We start from the raw sequence: 14053 nt of genomic DNA, 5'->3' as shown, positions 1-14053 counted from the left end.
GTTTACTCCCATTATGCCCTAGTTCCCCACTCGAACGGAGGTCTCAGACCTTCCTAGTTGTGCGTGGACTCAACCAGTTTAGGATAAGGTTGAAGTTCCGCATGGTATCCCTGGGAACCATTATCCAATCCTTGCCTCCTGGGGACTGCTATGCCGCCCTCGATATGAAAGGACGCGTACTTTCACAACGCCATCTTCCCTCCGCACAGGAGATACCTCCGCTTTCTAGCCAACCGTCAGTACTTCTGGTTTACGGTCCTACTGTTTGGCCTTTCTGCAGCCCCACAGGTATTGACCAAGTATATGGCCATAGTCGCCGCCTACCTTCGCTGATGTCGGATATGCGTTTTTCCATATCTGGACGATTCGCTTATCCGAGGAGACTCCGAGACACAAACCACTCAGCACGTGGGCATCGTCACAGTCTTATTTACAGGTCTAGGCCTGATGATTACTATAGAGCAATCCACTCTGGTTCCCACGCAGAGGTTGGACTTCCTAGGGGCTATCCTGGTCTCCGACCTAGCCGGAGCCTTCTTATCACAGCCGCGGTTTTAGGCGATGACAACAATCATCCGAGGTCTGCAGACTTTCCCAACGACCTCGGCTCGCACTTGTCTCAGTCTCCTGGGTCCATGGCTGCCCGCAAGTTTGTAACCAAACACGCCAAGCTCCGCCTCCATCCTCTCCAAGTCCGGCTCACCTCGGCGTACCGCCCGGACAGGGAGCCAATGGTCATGGTAATCACCGTTCCCTCGAGCACCTTAGGCTCCCTAGAGTGGTGGCTAACTCCCTCCCTGGTGTGGGCAGGGATGCGGTTCCATCCGCCCCAGCCCTCACTGCCCCTGACGACGGACGCGTCATCTCTCTGCTCGAGTGCTTATGGTCACCTCTGAGTTTAAGGCCTTTGGTCTTCTCGGGAGTTGGCATTCCACATCAACGCCCCAAAAATGAGAGTAGTCCGCCTGGCGTGCCAGGGGTTCCAGCGGCAGCTGCGAGGCCGTGGTATCTTGGTGTTTACAGCCAACACAACGGCCATGTGCTTCATAAATAACCAGGGAGGGACATGGTCCTCCCCCCTTTTGTCAGGAGGCCATCCATTTCTGGGACTTTTGCATGGCCCACTCGATGGGGCTGGTGACGTCCTTTCTCCCAGGCGTTCGGAACGCCTTGGCGCTTTGACTCAGCAGATCTTTCATGTCTTACGAGTGGTCACGCTGCCCCATGTGAGGCGTTCTGCTTTCCAGAAGTGGAGATTTTTCCTCACATAGACCTGTTGGCTCTCCGCGAGAGCAGAAAATGCCAGATGTTCTGCTCCTTCCAAGGTCTCTCCTCGGGATCGATCTTGGACGCATTTCTGATGCCGTGGAAAGGTCAACTCCTTCATGCTTTCCCACTGTTCCCACTGGTTCATTAGGCCCTACTCAAACTCCGCAGGGGCAGAGCGTGCATCGTCATGATCACTCCAGCGTGGTCCAGGCAGCACTGATACACCACGTTGCTCGGCCTGTCAATAACCAACCCAATTACCCTGCCACCCCACCCAGACCTCATCACTTAGGGCCACGACAGGCTTCGTCACCCGGACCTGCAGCCTCTTCGCCTCACGGTGTGGCTGCTGCGTAACTGAGCTGGGGTGGCAGGAAGCCTTCCACCTGGTCAACGTACTTGGCCAAGTGGAAGCATTTCTTCTACAGGTGCAATACACTCGATCTTGCTCCTACTGAGGTCTCGATCCCCTCTATTTGGCCTGCCTCTGGCCTTCAGCGGCAGGACCTGGCGGTATCATCACTGAGGGTACACTTGGCAGCCATTTCTACCTTCCAGCCAGGCTAAGGTGGACGTTCCGTGTTCTCACACTCTATGGGTTCTAGGTCCCTCAAGGGCTTGAAGCGCTTCCACCCTCGGGTGCGCCGCCCAGCCCCAGCCTGGGACCTCAACCTAGTTTTAACCAGACTTATGTCTCCCCCATTCGAGCCATTCGCGACTGGCCCTCTGCTATATCTGTCTTGGACGACAACTTTCCTCGTAGCTGTTACATCGGCCAGACGAGTCTCCAAGCTCTTACGGTGGTTCCGCCGTACACTAGGTTTCACAAAGACAAGGTGCAGTTATGACCACACCCGGCTTTCCTCCCTAAGGTGGTTTTGGCCTTTCATGTTACCCACAGCTCAACGCAATGGGCGCAACAGTTGCACTCCCTGGACATCTGTAGAGTGCTCGCATTTATATTGCGCTGACAGAACCATTTTGTAAGGTGCCCCAGCTCTGTCACGGTAGCAGACCAAAGGGAAGGCTTACTTGTTTTCCTCTCAGAGGATCTCATCTTGGGTGATGGCGTACGTCCGCACTTGTTATGATTTGGCTCATATTTCCCCAAGCCACATCATCGTGCTTTCTAGCAGGGCTCAGGCTTCATCTGCCGCTTTGCTGGCTCGTGTTCCTACCCACGAGATCTGTCGCGCAGCTCCATTGGTCCTCGGTCCCTAACTTTGCTTCGCAGTATGCCCTGGTTCAACAGTCAAGAGATGCTGTAGCCTCTGGCTCAGCAGTTTTCATTCTGCCACATTTCACTCCGACCCCACCGCCTGCGTAAGGCTTGGGATTCACCTAACTGGAATGGATATGAGCAATCACTCGAAGAAGAAAAGACGGTTACTCACCTTTGTAACTGTTGTTCTTCGAGATGTGTTGCTCATATCCATTCCACACCCGCCCTCCTTCCCCACTGTCAGAGTAGCCGGCAAGAAGGAACTGAGGAGCGGGTGGGCCGGCAGGGGTATATATCGAGCACCATGACGGCACCACTCTAGGGGGCGACCTGCCGGCCCACTGAGTTGCTAGGGTAAAAGTTTTCTGACGAATGTGCACGCATGGCGCACACACCTAACTGGAATGGATATGAGCAACACATCTCGAAGAACAACAGTTACAAAGGTGAGTAACCGTCTTTTTCAGGTTTTTTGTGACATCAGGAAGGCTGTGGCAAAGGAGAAAGAACCAGGGGAAGGATTCTTGGTTTTTCAGTCCAATCTATAAACTTCTTTTGCAGATTTATTTTGTGGTGTTGGTTGCAGAGCCCTTACTCTGCAGGATTTGTGCCAGAGCCCTTCAACTCATCTGGCCATCTCTTTACCTTCCTCATCTGAAGTTTGTTTTCCAGCTTTTGAAGGTTGAGGACATGGATTTTCAGTCTGGAGAGAGAATATTATACAAAACAAAATTTGCTTGGCTATATTTTCTTTTGTCAGTGAAGGTCTAGTTTTTAAGTAGAGCAGTCTCCATTTTGGTCCTCATTGATGTTTGTGTCCTGATGATACTAAACCTGAATGTGTCTTAATCCATCCCAGGCAACTCCTCATACTAACCTTTTTTATTTATGGGCTACTCAAGAGCATGTGGGAAATTTGAGAAGTTTCTCTAACTGACTGCAGCGGCAGCCTTTATATTATGGGCTGATCCTCAGTGGTTTAAATCAGTGTGGGTAGCTCCACTGATTTCAAAGGAGCATCTGTTACAAGTTATCTTTAAGAAGGCTTATGTTTCCACTTGGTAGAAGCAGGCAGAAAATAGTCTGAATCTCTTCTTTTCTTGGTAATGTATGAGGACTTCCTCAAGATCCTAACATACTTCTAGCTTCTTGTCTAATTTTAGACCTTCTGCATTGCTTCTTGGGTAGGTGGCAATGGGAGAGTGTTGGAGGAAGATCTGGACCAGGCATTAAAGACTACTTCTGAATGGATACATTCTTCTCGCATTCTTCCTAGCTGCTGGGCAGGTATTCAGTAATTTGGCATATGCTGAACTACAGTTTTGGGGGAAGCTGTTAAAATAAATTCATATTATGCTGTGGTTGAATTTATAGAAATGGCTCCTCTAGTTCATCCTCATCAACCCTCAAGGCCTCAGAGAAATTCAGACCGAAGGAAAATGTAACATTTTATATCATCTTGGGCACATCACACCATCATCTTTGCCTCAGTTTCTCCATTGGTAGAATGGAATAATGATACTTGCCCTCTGTTCTATAGCTCAGTAAGTTCTATGGATCTGATGTGGTTGTAGTAGAGCTTATTATTCTTCAGAGGAGAAGAGCCTAAAGAACAGAACATGATTTAGCCTTTATAGAATGTAGTGAGAAAAGGAATTGTGCCATTTAATTGGTTACTGTCAATTACCATATCTTCACTGGATGTAGGATAGAACTTGATGAATTTTCTACTCTGTCCTCCCAAAAAGCATTCTTTTAAGCTTCACTGTGCTCTTTGTATGAAAGAATGGAGCAATCAGATGCATAGGAAGGAACGGGTTGTGTCCAGGCAGGTGATAAGTTTGTAGTCCTGTCTGTGTTTGCAACAGAAATACTACACAATAGTTTTTGCAAAGTGAAAGAGAAGTTGTGTTTCAGTGGAACTACTCATGGGGTAAAAGACTACTCTGTGTTAGTCACGGTAGGAGAATCTGGACATTAGACCGCTATTCAAGAAAGCCGTGAAGCACAAGTTAGTCACATTCAATCAATACCTAACATTGAAGTCAGTGAGACAGAAGCTGCAGGGCTTTGCTGAACTGGGGCTTATATATGCTGACACACATGAAGAAACTCCTATTTGGATTTTTTTTAATCTCTATTAAATAGACAGACAAAGTTAATGCATTGGTGCCAAATACAGGTTGTCCAATGATTGTGCGCATTAATTTTGAAATCAAATCTATTGTAAAAATGGAAAATCAGTTATATTGAAAATTGACAGAATGCACAGAAATTGTTACTGTTTTTGTGCCAAAGAACAGAGACCTTTGCACATTTTGAATGAATTTACATATCTTTTATAAATCTTTGTGGACTGTGTTCTGGCTCAAATATTTCTTACGCAGCATTTGAGTTACACCACAAGTAAAGAGAGACTGTTGACACTAGAAGAAGCTTTTGTACTAACATAAGATATTGCTTTATGCTACATATTATTCCACAAACCATTTCTTCTGTGATGAGAGAAATTTCCCATTTATTTTTCTTATCACCCAGTTTCAGTACAGTTGTGCAGAATAGAAACCACTTTGTCTTTCAAAATGTATAAGATGTCCTCATGATCTTAGTTGAGTATTTTTTTCAGTTCCCTGATTGTGGTGGTTCATGCAAATCATGTAGTGCACTGCCTACTTTCTTTTTAAAGTTGACAGGTGTGTAGGCGCTTGGAAAAGCGTTACTGTCACTGTTCCAGAAAACAGCCCCCAGTAGATCTGAAAGATACTGTACCTTCTTGTGCAGTCACAGAATCACCTCTTTTTGAATAGATTATAAAAATACACACACTTAAAATAAATAAAAATCAGCACCTCTTAACAAATATTTGAAGTATCCAGGCACAAAGATGTACAGATAATTTATTACCTCAAAAAGTATTTTAAAAGAGTATTAACATTGTGGTATATTAATTATTCTGTCACAGATGTGAATCCAAAATGATCTTACCCTCTTTAAACATGTAAATAGAAATATATTTAGTTTGGTCTAATTCGTTTGGCATTATTGCTAGTGTGCTTTGAAAATGAAGAGTTCTTTTCTGCTTCTCTGAGGCTAGATTGTGACATTACCATCTAGCACAGAGTAAGCGGTCTCCCAGCTGCTCCAAGGAAGGAGCATGCTGCTTCAGGTTTCAATGTTCACTGTCCAGATTGATGGGCCTTAAAAGGGACCTAGCAAAATAGCTTACTTAAGTGGTAGCATCTGGATGACATTTTGCCCCTTCAGGAGTCCATAGGTGAGATTATGTACTGCTCCTTTAGAAGGCCCAGCTCTGTCCCCAGGGACAAGTAGGGATTAAAGTGGATTTTAGCCAGCTGTTCATCCTCCAGATTCTGGACTGCTCAAGGGGGCCTTTGTCGAATTTAGTTGGCCCTTAGGCTACCATAAGTTAGGCCCCTTCTGGACTTCCCTATGGGCAGCAGCACTGGCTAGATTCTCCACTGGTTCTGTGCTGTTGGCCCTGTCCCTGACGCACTCCTTCTGATTCCAGCCATGTTCCTGGCATATCCTCTGTGCTGTGATTGTGAGAGTGACAGCCCTGGCCAGAACAGGGGCTTTTACCTGTTATAAAGGATATGCAAGATTTCGCAAGATTATGAACCTCTCCCCATGTATGGCAATATTGATGGATTGATTTGATTGATGGGAAGTTGATCTCTGCTACTACTTACTCAAAATCTGAAAAAGTAGCCCGTTACATACTTTGCAAGAAAATCCTGCCTTTCAGTTGGTCCGCATGCATATACCTAAATTTAACTTAGACCTATGAACAGCACATTTGTTCTGGTTTGACTTTATTGCGGTGAATTGCTTAGAAATGCAGAAGCAGAATTGTGAAATTATTGCAGTTACAGAAATGTCCCTTGTGCAAGAGGCGGAGAATTAAGTCTGCAGTATTGTGTCTGAGGGCAGGAGGGAAGAGGTAATGCAACATACCCCAAGAGAGTTATGACTGGGCAGGATGGAAACAGAGCCAGCACCCAACCCTGTAAACCTAATACCTTGATACTGGTGCTGCATTTTCTTTAAAAAGACATACGTTCTGCTGCTTGTGTATGTGTGTGTTTTTTTTTTCCCCTGCCCCCCATATTTTTTCCCCTGCCCCCCAGAAGGCATTCTGTAGGCATAGTCCCTCCAGCCCAACTGGTCAGGCATGGCACTTTCTAGTGTGGCTCTGGCTGAGTTAGCTATGCAGCTTGTATATTGGTTACTACTAGCTAGATAATGTATTTATTGTATGTGCTATGTAGAATTATAGGGTGCCTTTAACAAATGGAGAGACCTTATTACTGCTCTGTTTAGATGATCATGGGTACAAAAGCTGGACTCGTTCCCTACTGCAGTGTCTAATATCTGTGTTTGTGTTGGAAAGTGATAGAAATGAATTAAATGGTACCACCTGTTGATTTAAAATAATACTTGGAATACTGAAACACTGGATGGCTTGATGATTTCTTGCTTTGATGGAACTCTGGCAAAGGCACAGCTTTTTGACGATGAAAAACTGACTCCAAGACCACATACAGCAATGGTGATGAATTTTAATAGTTTGTCCTTGGAATAAGAGGTTTTTATATAGAGATACAGTATCTACCAGAGTGTCTTCTGCACCCAGACTTTTTAACGCTCAATTACTACCTCTTCCAGCTGATTGAGCTGCCTTAATGTTTCTCTCAGTGCACTAGTCTTGAAGATTCTGGTTTATGAATTCCCCGTGGTCTTCCTCTGTTTGTTTTGTAAAACTTCATATGCAAGGCCCTGGGACGACATATCTAAAGAAACTTGAAGATCTATAGGACTTTCTCCCTTCCTCTTGCTCCATATTCCTTACTCTACAACTTGGCTCTTACAGGGAATTTCACCTGATAAGGACCAAAAGAACAGAGATTTCCCTCTGCTCTTTCCAGACTTCTGAGTTCCCTGGGTTAGTTCAAATTCCCTGCCTTTGGGAACTTAACTACCAATATGGTGTTTTTAGACATTTGTTTGTTGTGCAGATCGCCTCTTCCCTGACAAACTGAAATGTTATATATTTTTTTAAACTGTGGCAATTGATAAGAATATTCCATGTGAGCAATATGGCAGCTGTAAGATTTGCAAAGAGAAAATGCTGAATGAGTTGGAATTTTTCTCTTCCTCAAAAAGGGTATTGAAAAGTGGTCTGGCATCCTGTCTATATAAGTCTGGTTTCTTGGTCCTTTCGGTAGTATATTCCTACCACTGAGAGACAATTTCTTGTTTCCTCTGACTGGCCTTCAAGAGGGTGCAATAGCCCCTTAAAGGGAAGATTTGTAGCAGGCCTTTTATTAGCAAGTATAACAGCCCCCCTCAAGACTACTTGCAAATAAAGACACGAATTTTGGCGCGCCCCCTTCCCAGTAGTCAAGAGCATACAGACCAGATTTTCTAGAGTTGTTATTATCCCACATTCAGGCCGAACTTTCAGAAGACCTCAGTCCCCATTTAGGCACCAAAATTGGTGACCAGAGCTGAACATGGTGAGTGCTGAACTCTCTGTTGTTTAGGCATATGCTTTTGAAAAGTGCCTAAGTGACTTAGGAGCACAAATCCATTGAATTTCAGTGAGATTGTCCTTCTAAGCAACTTGAGTGCTTTAAAAAATCCTGCCCTAGGTGCCTAAATAGGATCTGAGCTCTTTTGAAAGACAGGCCCTGTCAATAACCTTAGTCCCAGATCTGGACCTTAGCGTCCAAAATATGGGGGTTAGCATGAAAACCTCCAAGCTTAGTTACCAGCTTGGACCTGGTACTTGCTGCCACCACCCAAAAAATTAGAGTGTTTTGGGGCACTCTGGTCCCCCTGAAAAACCTTCCCTGGGGACCACAAGACCCAAATCCCTTGAGTCTCACAACAAAGGGAAATAATCCTTTTTCCCTTCCCCCCTCCAGGTGCTCCTGGAGAGATACCCAGACACAAGCTCTGTGAATCCAAACTGAGTGACTCCCCCTCTCCGTTTCCAGTCCTGGAAACAAAAAGGACTTTCCTATTCCCCCAGAGGGAATGCAAACTCAGGCTAGCCAATTCAACACACACCGATCTCCCCTGATTTCTTCCTCCCACCAATTCCCTGGTGAGTACAGACTCAATTTCCCTGAAGTAAAGAAAAACTCCAACAGGTCTTAAAAGAAAGCTTTATATAAAAAAGAAAGAAAAAATACAAATGGTCTCTCTGTATTAAGATGATACAATACAGGGTCAATTGCTTAAAAGAATTATGAATAAACAGCCTTATTCAAAAAGAATACCAATCAAAGCACTCCAGCACTTATATTCATGCAAATACCAAAGAAAAGAAACCATATAACTTACTATCTGATCTCTTTGTCCTTACACTTAGAAACAGAAGACTAGAAAGCAGAAACTACTCCTCCAAAGCTCAGAGAAAGCAGGCAGCCAGAAAACAAAGACCTCAGACACACAATTCCCTCCACCCAAAGTTGAAAAAATCCGGTTTCCTGATTGGTCCTCTGGTCAAGTGCTCCAGGTGAAAGAGACATTAACCCTTAGCACAGGCCCCAGTTACGGTGTCTGAGCACTTGTACACCCATCTTTTGAGCTCTTTTGAAAATCTGGCCCTTTATGTTAGACCCAGGACAATGTGTCTTCTGCATAGAAATCATGTTAGACAAAAATGATTCTTTAGTTTAGTTTAATACATCTTAATGGACCACGTTCTTGATCGTCACAGGCCCTATTTAATGCAAAGAAATAGCTGAAAAGGACACTATGAAGGAGTTCAGTTTTAATGGGAGCCTACTGAAGCTCTGGAAAGGTGCTCCAGTTAGCCATAGGGAGACATTTTAAAGGATGCAAAATTTGGATGGGTGACACAAAGAATATCAAGGATCCTTCCCTCTCCTCACCCTCCCGTAATTTTGTAGCTTTCCTACAAAGCATATACCAAAGTGTATTTATCTGTCTTTGTATTTCTTTGTTAAATGATATGTTCAACATTTGGTTAGGAATGTGCGTGGAATGTTTTTTGTTTTAGTTCTGCTTAAGTGACCAGGTAGGTGAGCTAATATCTTTTATTGGACCAACTTCTGTTGGTGAGAGAGACAAGCTTTCAATCTACAGAGTGCTTCTTCAGGTCTGGGAAAGGCACTCCCAGTGCCACAGTTAAATAAAAGATCAAACAGATAGTTTAGCATAAGTAGTTAGCTCATATGCTAAGGGACCATTCAAGGTGAAGTGTCCCATGATGAATGGACAATCTGGTCTCTTACTGGCGAGCTGTGAGTGTAGCACGTGGCCATTTGACTAAACTATAACTTGCTGAAGACTTCAGCTGACATGGCATACTCTTTGACTTAGTAAATGGACATAAGGTGAGTGGATCTGTCAGCATGTGCTCTTTGAAAACATGAGCTGCTTATTCTCATCTGTCAGCAAACTTCCGGTGCAGGGTTTAGATTTTGCTTGCATCAATGCTCAAGAGTTTACTGTAACATAATAAAGGGTACTTAACTCCTGTTAATCATTGCCTGCTCTTATTTTTATCATGTAATTATCACAGTAAGAAAAGAGATGGAGGACAGCTGCATTCCCCCAAATATATATTTTACTTCATCTGATGCTAAGTTATTTTTCACTGGGCATATTTGAGAAAATTCTAGTGACTAGTTTGCTTTTTGTCTTATGCTTGTGAAGTTAGATGAGAAAAAGTACACCTCTTTCTTTACAGTTCAGCTTTATAATAGTATCTGTCTGCAGGACTCCTTTAATTATTGGGCTTTTCTACATGGAAAAATGTTTTATTACGGCTATGTTGAAATAACTGTTCCATTATAGTGATACCGGTGTAAGTCCCTGTGTGAACACTTGATTCTTGTATAATTATTCTGTTAATATCAGAATAAAATCACTTTGATCCCAGAATAAAGTGTCCACGCAGGGACTTATAAAAGTATTACTATAGTGCAGAAAAATGATTATAGTATAGGTATGCCAGGAAATTTTCCCATGTAGACTAGGTCATGTGTGTAATTTTGTAAGGCTACTTTACATTTGTCCAGGGTGAGTAGATTGTGCATTTTTATTTTCCTCCTTGCTTTTTTATTAATAAGTGAGTAAAATATTATATTTCTACTCATCCTCTTGGTAAGGGTGAATGAGCTGATCTTGTGCCTGGGCTCGTAAATCTTCAGCGTTATTGCAATGAGAATAGGCTTCAGTACTGGAGAAGTAGACCTCAGGAATTCTCATACTCTGTATACAACTTGCTTAATAAAGTGATAATGCTTAGAAAGAACTAAGTTAACCTTAATTGTGCCTTGTCTAACTCGACCATTCAGACTTTTAACTGATCTGGGAGTAGGGTGGCTTACAAACCTTGATAGTGATCATATTCAGGGAAAGGGGTGTTAACAATGTCTAGATTGTGTGGTTTTTTTTTTTTTTTAAACCCTTTCATATTCAGATAGTTGGATTAAGTTTTCTCACAAATGGGCTCTTAATTAAACTGCTTACCCCTTCTTGATGCTAATTCCATGTCTGCTGTGGAAGCTCAAAGAGGGATAACTTCTAATTTTGGGTGCTCTCTTTGGCTCTGAAGGAGCAGTTGAGCGGAAGTGATGTGAGGGAAGTCACGTGCCTGATACTTTTACCATCCGCTCAGACTTATTGCTATATTAAGATAATTTGTCGCTGCTGTTCAGAGAATCTACCTTGCAGCAATTTGAAGTGGTCTGTGTCTGGCTGAGAACTTAGAATGCGTCTTCCCTTCCGTCCTGGTTTTGAAAGTCAATAGTATTTATAAAATGATGCTTAGAAATGGTTTTTCTGTATATCGTCCTTCACTTCTTTAAAATCATCCCTAGAGAAAGTGTTCCTGCTGCACTCTCTTAAAGGGCTGTGAGCCAGCTCCTGAAATCCTTACTCTCACAGCACTAAGTTCATTGGGAATGTTGCCTGGGTAAGAGCTTCATGATTTGGCTGAGCAATAATTTGAAGACTTGTCCCTAGATATTTGCTGCAGCTGCAATTTATTATTATTGTTGGATTCAGGAATCTCTATATCTGCATGGGTTCTTTTTCAGATGTACTGTTTCTTAGACATGACATACTTTTAAGACGTGGAGTTAAATTATGGTTTGTTTTCTTCATGTAGAAGTTGAACGGATTGGCTGCTGTCCCAAATATAGCTGTCCTTTTGAATTGCTGTATTTGGCTCTTCTTTATTTTTCTACCAATATTAAATCAAGCTTTTTGGTTGGCATGTTATTGACCAGAAGAAGTAATGAACTTAAAACCTTTTTGATTGGTTATTATTGAATCAGTTTATTTTATCCCTGCAATGGCTATTTTATGTATGTTTTTTCTGTTTGTGCATGACTGGAATGGCTTAATTGCTTTATTCTATTGGCTATGCTTTATTTGCTCCTGTTCTCTGCCTGTAGTACACAACAATTTAGTCTCTGGAGGATTGTAATACTTCGGTGTAATACTGGTGGTTGGGGTTGATGTGTGATTACTAGGTCGTCTTGGTGGCCTGTGACATACAGGAGGTCAGACGAGATGATTTGATGGTCCCTTGTGGCCTAAAACTCTCTGACTTTCTTTTGTATCACAATGCAAGTGAGAGGCTTTTTAATGGATTGTCAGATCTTTAATCACATGTGAAGATCAGTGTTTAAAACATTTAGACAAACTTTGCAGGACGTTGCATATCACCTATTAAAAATCTGAATCCAAAAATAGTTTGTGTGGAGGTGGTGTAATATTAATCAAGCCATTAACCAGTACTGCTGAGTCACTGAACCCACTAGGTAGATCAGGGAGTTCCACCAGGCATGAATTTGGTCCAGTGCCTCAAAGAGAAGGGGGATAGATATTATCTGGCTGCTTTTGTATTATTTTGTCTGTACTGAAACTATTTACATACACCAAGGACCTAGTTGTGTGACTCTTGCTAGTGTGCACATAAGACGTGATCTGGCAAGATAATGCATGTAAGTGCAAGGATTCAGGGTCTTACTCCGGTAGTCTTTGATTTCAGTGGTGGTAGTCCTCTTACCCCTGCAACATTGCTTAGGTCTGGTCTACATTTACAAGTTAAATTGATCTGGATTTGTCATTCAGAGCTGAAAATGTCAAGCCCTGACTGCCGTAGTTAGATTGACCTAACCTCCAGTGTAGACATGGATAGGTTGACCGTTGAGTTCTTCCAATGACCTAGGTACCACCTCTCAGAAAGGTGGATTAACTATATTGATGCAAAAACTCCTTCTGTTGATTTTGAAAGTGTCTGTACAACAGTGTTGCAGTGCCATATGTGTGCCACTGTAACGGCTGTAGTGTAGACATATCCTTAGTGAGCTCAGATAGCTTAATCAAATTACGCTCTCTTTGCTGCATAGGACAAATTTAGAGGCGCTGCAGAAGAAGCTGGAAGAGTTAGAATTGGATGAGCAGCAACGTAAACGTCTTGAAGCTTTCCTTACTCAGAAGCAAAAAGTTGGGGAACTGAAGGATGACGACTTTGAGAAAATCAGTGAACTGGGAGCAGGAAACGGCGGTGTGGTCTTCAAAGTATCACACAAACCTTCTGGCCTCATTATGGCAAGAAAGGTGAGAACCTCCGTAGCAACAGGAGCTTTAATGATGCCTTTTCAAAGCTTAGTGCCCATCAAAAAGTGACATTGTCACATAGAATATTACTGAAGACCAACTTCCAGGAGAAGTGGAAATGCCTTCTAAAAGTAGCAAAGGTCAAATACTACTTTAGCCTCCACTTCCCCTGTCTGCGGACATGGTATTATGTTCCACGTTGTAGTGATGAAAGGCCAATAATCCTCTCCCTTTTTTGTTAGCAGCTTCTCATATTTTGTAAAGTAGGAGGTATTTTATTTACTGCCAAAAATCTTCTTTCTCTGACACACAATCTAAATACACCGTATAACCTCACTAATGACTAGGATATCCACAACTAATTACTAAATGTTTTGGATTAGCAAAGCGGCATATCCTGTCCCCTAAGCCAGGCTTGTGTACAGAGGCTTAATACATTTTACACTTTTGGGGTTGGAGGAGGGGGAAATTTTCCTTCTCATACCTCTCCCTCCACAGGCTGCCAAGGAGGAGTAGACCTACTCTGTGTCTGCAACTGCACGATCAGGGCTCCTTTATCATGGAGCAGGGGGAATGGCCAGTGGAACCACTGTCTCAGCCCCTGTCTCCTTCAGTGGAATGCAGGAAGAGCCTCTTGTCTGTGTAGTAGGAATCCCCTGCCACAAGGAGAGCTCTTCCTGGCAAAGTAAAAAATGTAACTTTATGCATTTGGCAAGTGTCACGTGATTATTTAATATTGCGTAGCATGCTACTAAATCATGATTATTAATCGTGTTTATTAGAGTAGTGACTTAAGGACCAACCAAGAATAGGGTCCCATTGTCCTAGGTGCTGCACAAACACAGAGCAACAAACTGCCCTGGCCCTGGGTAGCTTGCACTCTCAACAGACCACGCAGACAGGGGAAGGGATAAACGCACAAGTAGTGTGAAC

At 43.2% G+C, this 14053-nt stretch overlaps 1 protein-coding gene across 4 annotated transcripts in view; it reads left to right on the top strand.

Annotated features, from left to right (window-relative positions):
* MAP2K1 (mitogen-activated protein kinase kinase 1) overlaps positions 1-14053 on the top strand; it is a 69713-nt gene that overhangs the window by 19650 nt on the left and 36010 nt on the right. For 3 of the 4 annotated variants that reach the window (XM_030577055.1, XM_030577056.1, XM_030577057.1), the window contains one exon: positions 12910-13120. In XM_030577055.1, the coding sequence (XP_030432915.1) occupies positions 12910-13120 (211 nt within the window). Of the gene's footprint in view, positions 1-11050; positions 11466-12909; positions 13121-14053 lie in introns of those variants that run through there. The other variant, XM_030577058.1, reaches the window with a different exon arrangement.

This window comes from Gopherus evgoodei, chromosome 10 (genome assembly GCF_007399415.2).
Source record: "Gopherus evgoodei ecotype Sinaloan lineage chromosome 10, rGopEvg1_v1.p, whole genome shotgun sequence".
Taxonomy (NCBI): Eukaryota; Metazoa; Chordata; order Testudines; family Testudinidae; genus Gopherus; species Gopherus evgoodei.
This window is presented reverse-complemented; position numbering and strand designations above follow the sequence as displayed.